This window comes from Schistocerca nitens, chromosome 6 (assembly GCF_023898315.1).
Source record: "Schistocerca nitens isolate TAMUIC-IGC-003100 chromosome 6, iqSchNite1.1, whole genome shotgun sequence".
Taxonomy (NCBI): Eukaryota; Metazoa; Arthropoda; class Insecta; order Orthoptera; family Acrididae; genus Schistocerca; species Schistocerca nitens.
The window spans coordinates 87127454-87140387 of record NC_064619.1 but is presented as its reverse complement, the minus strand read 5'-3'; the positions used below and the strand labels follow the sequence as shown (position 1 = coordinate 87140387).

Here is a 12934-nt window from a genome sequence, read left to right as displayed (position 1 = left end):
ACATGTGAGCTTTCAGCCAAATGGCTTTCTTCTAAAGTAGGCAACACACGCACATTGAAAGAAAGACAGTAGTGTATCACAGCATAATAACAATAGCCTGAGGAATCATTCACAACACTGCATGAAATCATTGTAGAAGAGCTCCTTATGTGGCGACCAAATCAGAGTATGAAAATACACACAAATAACAGAAATAGTTTCCTAATGATGTGAAGCAGGACAATAATTTGTGGTTGACACATGATAATTTGCTTTTGAAATTAGGGTACAGTAAGTCAGAGAGGGGGACACAGAGAGAGTGGGAGTGAGTAAGTCAGGGGAGGGGGTTGTGTAGAGGCTGTTTAATTGCTTCTCTGCATCACTGTAGTAAATTTGCTGCTCAAATAAAGTAATTTCTAATTATTCACATATGGTACTAAAATTTCTAAAAAACATAGCTTATCTTCACCACAGTGATTATTTTTTGCTGGATTAGTATCATAGCTGTGTATATAATAATGTTGTAGTGCACGGCTTGAAAGATGGAAGTTTTATTACAATAATGCTATGTTTACAGTGACTGCTGGTGTTACATTATTGCTTCCTGACACAAATAAGGCTTCTCTCCAATAAGGAACTTAGCAGTGAAAATGATCCATCAATGGAGATGAGCTCGAGTTTGAACTGTGTGTTCATTGGTTGATCAACTTAGTAGCAGTACCAGAAAAGTGATCAGTGAGTTAAGAAAGTAAAAATGAAATTGACTCTAATATTTTGTCTCCAGTATTTTATATGTGAAAAGATAATATGAAAGACCAATACTGAAAATGTGTTAACAAAGGGCAAACAGAGCTTCAAATCACATATTCCTCTTCATATGATTTAATTTATTCCCATGACTGTAATGCCATTGGAACATTTTTTTATCCAATAAAACTTATTTCTTATTTATTACTACTGGTACTGTTTGTGATGTATCTGGACTTTTTTGTTATTTTTGCTACTTAAGTAAGTCTTTCGTCTTATCAAACAATGAGAAATCTTGGATGGAACGTAACTATATTATGAAAAGGATAGTTGCTACTCACCATAAGTGGAGATGCTGAGTCGCAGATAGGCACAGCAGAAAGATGGTCAGAAAGGGAGCTTTTGGCCAACAAGACCTTTGTTGAAAATAGACAACACACACACACACACACACACACACACACACACACACACACACACACACACACACACACACACTGATGCAAATGCAACTCACACACTCATAACCACAGTCTCTGCCAGCTGAAGCCAAACTTTGTCTCATGATACATACAACAGACAAAGAAGCTTTCTCTTTTTTTGACAAAAACGCTTTCACTTTTTTTACTCTTCTTGGACAAATGGTTTTTACTTGAAAGTGCTATATAATAGTGGACAAGACTTCAGTATTAAAGTTGTTTTCTGTAACATATGGAGTGTACAAGTGTACATTTGTGATTGAAAGTAATACTAATTTTCACATTATAGAAATGCAATGGTCATCTCCAAATCCCTTCAGTAGCTGTGCTGAGCGTTAGTGCTTAGGGAATGTATATTGTCTTGGAAGAGCACTGTAGTTTAATCCACACATAAGACATAGAGAACATAGTGGAAAGTTGAAAACTTTGTCTTGTCATGAAGCAGGCTCAGATGCTGCTCATGAAGAGCAACAGCTTTTGTACGAGTCAGTAGCAGTAGTGTATCAGTTTACTGATTTGAAGCTATGCCTCTGAAGCCTCGTGTTATCTTTTCTCGAACTGTCCCACTGTTACGAGATTTGACAAAAATTATTTTGTTAAATAAAGTACTCAGCACTGCAGCAATCAATTTTTGGTCTCTTCATATTTATTAATATATACAATGTTCCCCTTTTTATGGTCAGTTTTGTAACATGCAAATGCCTCAGAATTCAGAATATACCAGTAAGCTCTTAAGCTTACTTGGAATCTTGAAAGGAATTATCTTGGGTTATCATGCCCAAAGTGAGTCCAGCACTACCAACTCCACACTTTGCGGAAAAATGAGCATGTGCAGGATACTTAATTTAGCTCTTAATGATCTCATTGGTCTTGAAAACTTCCAAGTTTGCAATCTCCAACATTCAGTTCTGTGATAATATAGATAGTTGCCAAAAATAAAAGGTTGTCTTTCAGTTTTAAAGACTATCCTAGGTTTATTCAGTCAGTCAGTAAATCCCACACATATAATTCAAGCTGCTGAACATGTCAATGTAAGCACCAATATTGCATAACATTTCAACATACATGAACTCTACAAAAATATGTCTGCACTCTGTAACATTACTGCATCTGTCTCTTGGGCTTCTTTGTGACGAACATCATGCACTTGGTTCAGATTCAGTATGTTGTTTACATTTTGATCTCCTTATACAGGTGACTAAAGGAAGTTCATATTTATGTTAAAAACAAAACAGTTTTTTATTATTGTTAAAAACAAACCAGATTTAGATGATTTTCATATAATTATTCAACATCTAGGTAATGATCAGTAAGTATAAAAATGATATTTATCATTTTTAACAGCACAAGGAACTTGAGCTCAGCATTTTCTTGCAACTTTGAATACAAGAACACATTTTAATGTCCACCTTTATCTTATGGTGACATCCTAGGTTTTATATGTTAATTCAGTGTTTCAAAAATCTGAATAAGATTTTACTGTCAACATTTGTGAAAATGAAGTGTGTTTTGGAATTTTGATTTAAGATGCAATTTAAATTTTGTGTGTGTGGATTATAACTTGTCACAATAGGTTTAACAAAATTTAAAGTACATTGTGAATACTTCATCTTGTAAGCTTTCTAATGAGATATAAATTCTTGAAAGTTAATGACTTTTCATACCGGTAGATATTTTGAAGCTAAGTATTATGTTAGATTACATACTATTCTGTATTTTGTAATAGTTTAGATGGCCATTCAGGCTCTGACACAAGTTGTGGCAGTTAGCAATGCAGATCAAACATTATTTACATGTACATTGCTTCCCACTCTATTAATTTTAGATATTTGCATGTTACAGGCATTGTTACAGTGATTTGAAGAACGAAATGATACGGTAGTTGCACTGATAAAAGTAATTAAAAAAGCTTTCTTTCCTTTATCAATCATGAGAATATACGCTTATAACTGCCCATCCCCCCCCCCCCCCCCTCCCCTCTCAAGAGGTCAATAGATATTCCACTATGGACAGAATTCTATAAATTTTGCCCACATACAAATTAGAATTTTCTTAATTAGGACAAAAATGTGCATGTTATCATGTTGAGAACAGCAAAATATCTTAAAGTTTCTGTATGTCTGAGCATACAAATAAATGGTTATGGATAAAAATATCAGATTATTAGAATAAACATATCAAAATATTAAAATTGTTAATATGGTATTTTAAATACAGGACTGCATAAGTGGAGTGCTGAACAGTGATAGGTTTTCGAAGAAATTTAAACAGTATAATAAAATTACATAGTTACCTTAAAGCTTTCTTGAATAACAAAAATATTGATTTTCCTTAGGATTACCGATTCATCTAGTCTCTGGAATTTGCTCTACAGCTGTGCATGGCTCCCTTAATAATAGAATCTTGATTGTTCTACTATATGCATATATGAGATGCGATCAAAAAGTAATGGGAATTTTTCTTTTTCTTCAAGAATATTTATTTATTCATCAACGTTGTCCCCTTCAAAGTAATCCCCCTCAGATGTAAAACACTTGTACCAGCAGTTTTTGCAATTTTGGAAACAATTCTGGATATCACTTTTCATTATGGTGTTCTGCTCATTTGACGATTCTGTTTTTATCTCATCAGTTGTGGTAAAACGTACAGTGGCTGAGGCAACATAATGTTTATTTTTTTATTTTTTTCCAAAAAAATCGTGAGCAATCACTGAGATGTGAGCATGAGCATTATTGCAAAGCAGTTTCCATGAGTGGTTTTGCCACAATTCTGTTTGTTTCCTTCAGATTGCTTCATGCAAATGGCACGTAACTTCCAGGTAGTATTCCTTTTGACCATACATCCATAAGGCAGGAACTCATAATGCACTATCCAGCTCATGATGCACTATTCCATTGTAATTAGAGAAAACGGTGAAATGAGCCTTCACTTGTGATTATGTCAAATTTTTGTTCAATTTTTACACCTCAGGCAGTTTTCATTGGGATGATGTCATTTCTATAAGCCCATGTTTTGTTACCTGTTATAATCTTCTTTGAAGTTCTGGATCATTGTCAACTTCATTCAGCATTACTTGAGCATGTCGATGTAATCATTACTTAAGCATGTCGATGTGATATTGTTTTTGGTCGAAATTCAGTAATTTCATAATAAACTTTGCTGCTACACATTTGATGCCCAAAACACCTGAAAAAATTGTTTGGCATGAGCCAAAGGATATTCAGACACCATAAGCAACCTCTGTTATGGTGATTTTGTGATTTTACAGAATCATTTTCCTTACTTCTTCCACATTGTTGTCAATAACTGATATGTTAGGGCGTCCAGGGTAGTCGTCGTCTTTGATACCTTCTGATCCCTCTTTGAGAAGTTTAAACCACTTGTAAAACCTTGTCTTCCTCTTAGTAGCCACAGTCAACACTTCAGATGCGGTGCTGCACTTTATTTCATTTTTCAAGAAAAATTTAATGCAAATTCTTTGATCTATCTTTTTCGAAAGTAAAAACTTGCCAAGCACTCAAAAACACATATACCACGGTTTTGACTGTCAATAATAAACTAAATATTCAAAAAAGTTGAAAATGCAAACAAACATCAGGAACAGTGTACCAACAAGATTAAGAAAAATAAATTTGAAAATTGGATCTATAAAGCCTGCAAAATTAAAAAAATTCCATTACTTTTTGTCACACCTCATAAATGTAATTTCTTTTGGCATGAAAGTGGCTGAAACAATGGGTACTTGCCAACAAAAAAAAAAAAAAAAAAAAAAAGAGAGAGAGAGAGAACACTGAGATGAAATTTCTCAGGTAATGAGCACAGCTCTTTTTTTGGAGTATCACAGTCCACCTTAATCAAGACCATAGATATTATATAAGAATCACACAAAAAAGAGTATGAAAAACATACTTAAATCTTAACATAAAGGACATATATATCCAAGGTAACTTTCCTGCACTCAGTAATTTTGCATGTCCTACAATCAGTTGGTCAGAATTTTGAGCACGACAATAAAGTTGAAATTTAGCAAAGATATAGAGTTTCAGGGAGAGCATAAGGGAAAATTGACAAGAATGGGGGAAAGAAATGCAGTAGAAGAAGAATGGGTAGCTTTGAGGGATGAAGTAGTGAAGGCAGAAGAGGATCAAGTGGGTAAAACGACGAGGGTTGACAGAAGGGTTCAAATGGTTCAAATGGCTCTGAGCACTATGGGACTTAACTTCTGAGGTCATCAGTCCCCTAGAACTTAGAACTAATTAAACCTAACTAACCTAAGGACATCACACACATCCATGCCCGAGGCAGGATTCGAACCTGCGACCGTAGCAGTCGCGTGGTTCCAGACTGTAGCGCCTAGAACCGCTCGGCCACCCCGGCCGGTGACAAAAGGGGAAAATATAAAAATCAGTAAATAAAGCAGGCAAAAAGTAATACAAACGTCTCAAAAATGAGATAGACAGTAAGTGCAAAATGGCTAAGCTGGTGTGGCTAGAGGACAAATGTAAGGATGTAGAGGCTTATCTCACTAGGAGTAAGATAGATACTGCCTACAGGAAAATTAAAGAGACCTTTGGAGAAGAGAGATCCACTTGTATGAATATCAAGAGCTCATATGGAAACCCAGTTCTAAGCAAAGAAGGGAAAGCAGAAAGTTGGAAGGAGTATATAGAGGGTCTATACAAGGGCGATGTACTTGAGGGCAATATTATGGAAATGGAAGAGGATGTAGATGAAGATGAAATGGGAGATATGACACTGCATTAAGAGTTTGACAGAGCACTGAAAGACCTAAGTCAAACCAAGGCCCCGAGAGTAGACAACTTTCCATTAGAACTACTGACAGCCTTGGGAGAGCCAGTCCTGACAAAACTCTACCATCTGGTGAGCAAAATGTATGAGACAGGCGAAATATCCTCAGATTTCAAGAAGAATATAATAATTCCAATCCCAAAGAAATCAGGTGGTGACAGATGTGAAAATTACCAAACTATCAGTGTAATAAGACACGGCTGCAAAATACTAATGCAAATTATTTACAGGCGAATGGAAAAACTGGTAGAAGCCGACCTCGGGGAAGATCAGTTTGGGTTCTGTAGAAATATTGGAACATGTGAGGCAATACTGACCCTACGACTTATATTAGAACCTGGAGTAAGAAAAGGCAAACCTACATTTCTAGCATTTGTAGACTTAGAGAAAGCTTTTGACAATGTTGACTGGGATACTCTCTTTCAAATTCTGAAGGTGGCAGGGGTAAAACACAGGGAGCGAAAGGCTATTTACAATTTGTACAGAAACCAGATTGCAGTTATAAGAGTTGAGGGACATGAAAGGGAAGCAGTGGTTGGGAAGGGAGTGAGACAGGGTTGTATCCTCTCCCAGATGTTATTCAATCTATATGTTGAGCAAGTAGTAAAGGAAACAACAGAAAAATTCAGAGTAGGTATTAAAATCGATGGAGAAGAAATAAAAACTTTGAGGTTCGCCGATGACATTGTAATTCTGTCAGAGACAGCAAAGGACTTGGAAGAGCAGTTGAATGGAACGGACAGTGTCTTGAAAGGAGGATACAAGATGGACATCAATGAAAGCAAAATGAGGATAATGGAATGTAGTCAAATTAAGTTGGGTGATGCTGAGGGAATTAGATTAGGAAATGAGACACTTAAAGTAGTAAAGGAGTTTTGCTATTTGGGGAGTAAAATAACTGATGATGGTTGAAGTAGAGAGGATATAAAATGAAGACTGGCAATGGCAAGAAAAGCATTTCTGAAGAAGAGACATTTGTTAACAATTTGTAAACATCTAGTATAGATTTAAGTGTAAGGAAGTTGTTTCTGAAAGTATTTGTATGGAGTGTAGTCATGTATGGAAGTGAAACATGGATGATTAATGGTTTGGACAAGAAGAGAATAGAAGCTTTCGAAATGTGGTTCTACAGAAGGATGCTGAATATTAGATGGGTAGATCACATAACTAATGAGGAGGTACTGAATAGAATTGGGGAGAAGAGGAATTTGTGGCACAACTTGACTAGAAGAAGGGATCGGTTGGTAGGACATGTTCTGAGGCCTCAAGGGATCACCAATTTAGTATTGGAGGGCAGCGTGGAGGGTAAAAATCATAGAGGGAGACCAAGAAATGAATACACTAAGCAGATTCAGAAGGATGTAGGCTATAATTTAAACTGGGAGATGAAGAAGCTTGCACAGGTTAGAGTAGGAGGGAGACCACTTTAAATGGAAATATATTCAATTATGTCTTGTACCTTCTTTGGAACAAAACAGAATTTGAGCCCATAGCCAGGTACTATGGAGTTTGTGTCAATTCTTGTATGACTGGCTTTTCTACAAGTGGGTCTAATTTTGGTTCTTACACAAATATGTAAAAATAATTTAGCAATTGGGATTAATATGTTATGACTACACATTTAATTACACTCTTCATGCTACAGTCGTGATTTAAACCAATATAGAAGTTTGTTCTTCACATAGGATAAATTATTATGCCTCCACATGAGATTTGTGTAAACCACTCATGGAAACATGAAAACTGATTTCTTCTAAATGAACAAAAAGTTAATTATGCATAAGTATTATTGGAAATTGTTTGTCAATCTATCACTACACAAATGTCACATTATTCAGGCATATAAGAAAATTTAGAATAACACTAGTGTATCTTAACAAATACATACACTGAGGTGACAAAAGTTGTGGGATAGTAATATGCACATAGATGTATGGCAGTATATATACACACGGTATTAAAGGGCAGTGCATTGGTTAAGCTGTCATTTGTACTCAGGTGATTTATGCAGAAAGGTTTCCAATGGGATTATTGCTGCTTGATGGGAATTTCATCCAATTTGGATGTGAAATGGTAGTTGGAACTAGATGCATGGGACATTCCATTTCAGAAATCATTAGAGAATTCAATAATTAGAGACCCACAGTGTCAAGAGTGTGCTTAGAATACCACATTTCAGGCATTACCTCTCACCACTGACAACACAGTGGCCAATGCCTGTCACTTAATGACTGAGAGCAATAGTGTTTGCATAGAGTTGTCAGTGCTAACATACAGGCAACACTGCATGAAATAACTGCAGAAATCAACGTGGGATGTCCGACAAATGTATATGTTAGGACAGTGGCAAAATTTGGCATTAATGAGTTACGGCAGCAGATGACCACACTATTGCCTTTGCTAACAGCATGAAATCACCTGCAGCACCTCTCATTGGCTTGAGACCATATTGGTTGGGCCCTAGACGACTGGAAAACTATGGTTGGGTAAGATGAGTTCCAATTTCAGTTGGTTATTTTATTTAATCGTATGGCTAGGCCCCCCCGTCGGGCAAGCCATTCACCAGGTGCCAGTTTTTCAATCTGATGCCACTTTGGTAACCTGCAATCGATGAGGATGATAGGATGACAATGAGGACAGTCCCTGGGTGGAGAAAATTCCCCTACCCAGCAGGGAATCAAACCCGGGCCCAGAGGATTGACAATCTGTCACGCTGACCGTGCAGCTACCGGGGCGGACGATTTCAGTTGGTAAGAGCTGATGATATGGTTTGAGTGTGGCCCAGACCCCATGACGCCGTGGACCCAAGTTGTCAGCAAGTCACTGTGCATGCTAGTGGTAGTTCATAATGGCGTTGGCTGTTTTGCATGGAATGGTCTGGGTCCTGTGGATGTTTAGCTAATTGGAGGCCATTTACAGCCATTTGTGGACTGCATGTTTCCAAACAAAGATGTAATATTTATGGATGACAATGCACCATGTCACTGAGCCACAATTGCTCACGACTGGTTTGAAGAACATTCTGGACAGTTTTAGCAAATTGTTTGACCATCCAAATCTTACATGAATCCCATTGAAACATCTATAGGACAATCGAGATGTCAGTCAGTGCATAAAATCCTGCACTGGCAACACTTTCACAATCATGGATGGCTGTAGAGGCTGCATGGCTCTATATTTCTGCAGGGGAATTTCTGTGAACGATCAGAATGTACTGTGATGTTATGACCCATTAAATAATTTTTGTAATTACTAAAGGTCCAGTGTACAGCAAGGAGTTTCTTTCCTGTTAGTTTGTCTCTCCTCTCATGTTGAGTAAGATTCTGCTAGCAAATGCAGTGGTGTAATATTTTTCCCCCTTTTTCTGCACTTCACTGAAAAAAAAAGGGCTTCCAACCTATATTCACTGGCATCACAGCAAAAACAAAACGGCAATGGAAAGTTATATGTAGATGGCATGTTACAGCTACATAAGGGTTGTTTTATTTAGTCAAAAGCTTCCCATCAGTTCTTATCCCATATTCAAATGGCATTTTACCTCAAAAGGGTCCTCAGTTTGTGGCCTAGTGGCTAGTGTTGTTGCCTCTGGATCACAGGGTCCCAGGTTCGATTCCTGGTTGGGTTGGGGAGTTTCTCTGCCCGGGAACTGGATGTTTGTATTGTCATCACCATCACCACCACCACCACCATCATCATCATCATTCATGAAAGTGGCTAGATTGGACTGTGTAAAAATTGGGACTTTATACAGGCGCTGATGACAGAGCAGTTGAATGCCCCACAAACCAAACGTCATCATCATCATCCCTCAACAGGCAAGGAGCAGTGATATGTATATTTTCTATTGAATCCACTTGACCTGAAAAAAGATTTCAATTGCCTTCTGCTGTTAGGTGCAGGAAATTCTGCTGTAGCTTTCAGTTTATGTCAGTCAGACTTAGTAACTTCTTGGAAAAGCAGTGTTCCAGTGTTCATCCCCCCTGTACCCCAACTAAGTTAATCAGAAATCTCCATACGAGCCAGTAATGATCCTCCTGATTTTGACTGCATATAAGAATATCATCCACATATATGACCTTAGTTCCTGTCCTAGCAAGCAATCTAATGTTCTTATAAATTCAGCATATGATACAGTCAATGCAAATGGAACAACTTTGTACTGATACCATTTCCAGCTGTACAGTAAAGCTGAACATTTCCTTGACTCATGGTCTAATGGTATTTGTTGGAACCCTGCAGTCAAATCCAAGACAGTCATCAGTTTTACACTTTGAAATTTACGGAATAACTCATCAATAACAGCTGCAATCAGTGACAGTTGTTGTCATTGCTACTCCTTTCAGTGATGTGAAAACTTTTTAGTTTCTGCAGCTCTTCTTAGACAGCAGATCTGACAGGTATACTGCACCGTTTAATATAGAATGGTTTATATGGCTTCAATTTTAATAAACATACAAAAATTCTCACAAATTCCAAGAACGTTACTGAACAAATTTCCATAGTCCCATATCAACGATGTAATGTTTTTCTTTGGATGTCATTTAACCCATTAGTGTCAGCCACCTTCTCTGCAGTTAATTTCATGGAATCCTCATCTTCATTCCTCCATTTCTTAAGTCTTTTTATTTTACAATTCTTTTACAAAAGATAAATTATTAATTTTACCTCTCTCATACTCCCCCCCCCCCCCCCATGGAGTCCTGTGAAAGAACAGACACTATGAAGGGGGACTACAGCTGATACCAGTCATCCCTCTTCAGTTTACATTAATTTTAACCTCTGCATACAATTTATTTCCTTTCAAAAACTTTGTGTTGGTTACTACACACCTTTGATCTTTAAGTGTTTCAGATGGGCTTTGGCTGCATGGTAGTTTGTTATACTTCACCTCATGCACCAAATGCTTAAATAAGTTGCCAACTGGACACTCCTTTTACATACAATTAATGTTGCTTACTGAATATTCAGTTGCTGTTAAGTAATCACAGTCCATCTAGTCTGTGCCCTGAATCCGTGTGCCTTCTTCCTCCAACTTGGCTCATTCTTTGCCTCCTTACAGGCTGCAGATAAAGCTGCTGAAAATTAACTTCTCATTCTCACCCATTCCACCACATAAACAAGAATTGAGATTCAATTCAACTTCTTATATTGTCTTCAAAATTACAACTCGTTTATATGTTAAATGATGACAGTTACTAACTCGTACACTGCCTCCCTGTACCATGTACATAACAGAACTGATATTCAAGTTGATAACTAACAATTACAAGCCATTTATTACCTTTGACATTTCGCATTCTTAGATTTCATGGAGCTCTTTCTTTTGCACTGCCTGCTGCATGGAACTCATATCTCCACCTTAGCAGGTAGGGTAATCTGATTGCTAGCCACTTCCATACAGTTCACTGGATTGTTAGCTCTGGTATAACACCTATCATTTAAAACACTTCCCAACAGTAGGGTGCTCACCACTTATTGACTACTCTCAGACACAAACATTTAACGATGTGATACATCTGTTTCAAGGAATGGGATGTATCACTACATATCACTTCACTAACAAGGGGAGGCCGCCAATTGTGAAATTCAGATTCGATTCATCCTGCGCATAATAAAAGCTCATGGCCAGAGGTGTAATGTAGCAAAGCACCAAGATGCACTTCTCAGCCGTTGTCGAGAAAATCGACAGTTAAAAGAAACTGTTGCAGTGAAATACTCTCTACGATAAATAATTTTCTACAGCGTCGTGGCGCAGCAGTAAGCGCTCGGGTTCATAATCCGAAGGTCGCCGGATCGAATCTCGCGCCATGCAACCTTTTTTTTTTTAATATTTGTTTTTTGTAATTCAAATATAATAGAGAGAAACTTCCACGTGGGAAAAAATATATCTGCGTGTGAGATCGCTCTCTAAGTTTTCATCTATTTTTAGGTTTCAGATATATATTTTAACTGTTTTTGTGATAATATTTACTATATAAGTGACTTATTAGTGGTTTCTTCATTCACCTCTGCATTTCTTGTGTTGTGGCCTGATATTTGTGAGTGTTTCGTATCGAGCAACTTAACCTCTTACCCGTGTTTACATTCCGCGCTGACCAGTTGCAGCTGTAGCGGCGCATCGAAAGCTAGGTACCAATTAATTGTTTGTGTATAGTAGTTTATTTAGGAACTTTAGTAGTCTTCAACCGGTGTTCTTGGTGTTTTCCGGTGAAATAACTTCAGAAGAAATTTTTGCGAACTGCTTTCAGTTTCGTTACTGTCATTAGACGTTTGATTTTCTTTCTGTGTTAGTATTTTGTTATATTCTCATTTGTTGTTGACTAATACTGTCAATAATAGTAGTTACTTCCCTTGTAGAGCAAGTTTGTGATTATTGTAGTCAGTTTTTAACATCTTCTTATTGTAGTAGCGGAACTTAGATAAAGTTGTTTTCTTGTTTCAATAATTGTAAAATTTTACCATGAGTGAGAAGTGTGGGCTTTGCAGTAGGTTCGTGAGTAGTGGATTGCGGTGTGAGACTTGTTCGAAGTATTTTCACTGGGGGGAATGCAGTGGGGAAGCCAGTGGGCATTCTGGTGAGATCCTCTCCTGGAACTGCAGGTTATGTAGCAAGAGTAAGTTGATAGAGGAGCAGGAGCGTAAGATCTGTGCCCTTCAGGTGCAGTTGAAAAACGCACAGGAGGAGCTAGATAGGATGAGGAGGGAGAAGGGGGTTGGGGAATGGGAGCTGGCTGTTGGCAAGAGATCTGCTAGGAGAAGGAGATTTTCAGATTGTTTTACTATTGGTGTTTGTAATAGATATGACCAACTGTCAGAGTCTAGTGGAGAGGAATCTCTAGTAGCTGTAGATGTAGGAAGTATGCAGCAGACCTCAGCAGTTACGGTGGCTAGGACAGTTGCAAAGTCTAAGAGAAAGAAGA

The 12934-nt window shown here is 37.6% G+C and overlaps 1 protein-coding gene across 1 annotated transcript in view; it reads left to right on the top strand.

The window, feature by feature from the left end:
- LOC126263238 (synaptic vesicle glycoprotein 2B-like) overlaps positions 1 to 845 on the top strand; it is a 340497-nt gene extending 339652 nt beyond the window's left edge. The window contains exon 12 of the mRNA XM_049960322.1: positions 557 to 845. Within this exon, the coding sequence (XP_049816279.1) occupies positions 557 to 612 (56 nt within the window). The 3' untranslated portion in view covers positions 613 to 845. The remainder of the gene's footprint in view (positions 1 to 556) is intronic.
- Positions 846 to 12934: the final 12089 nt, after the last annotated feature.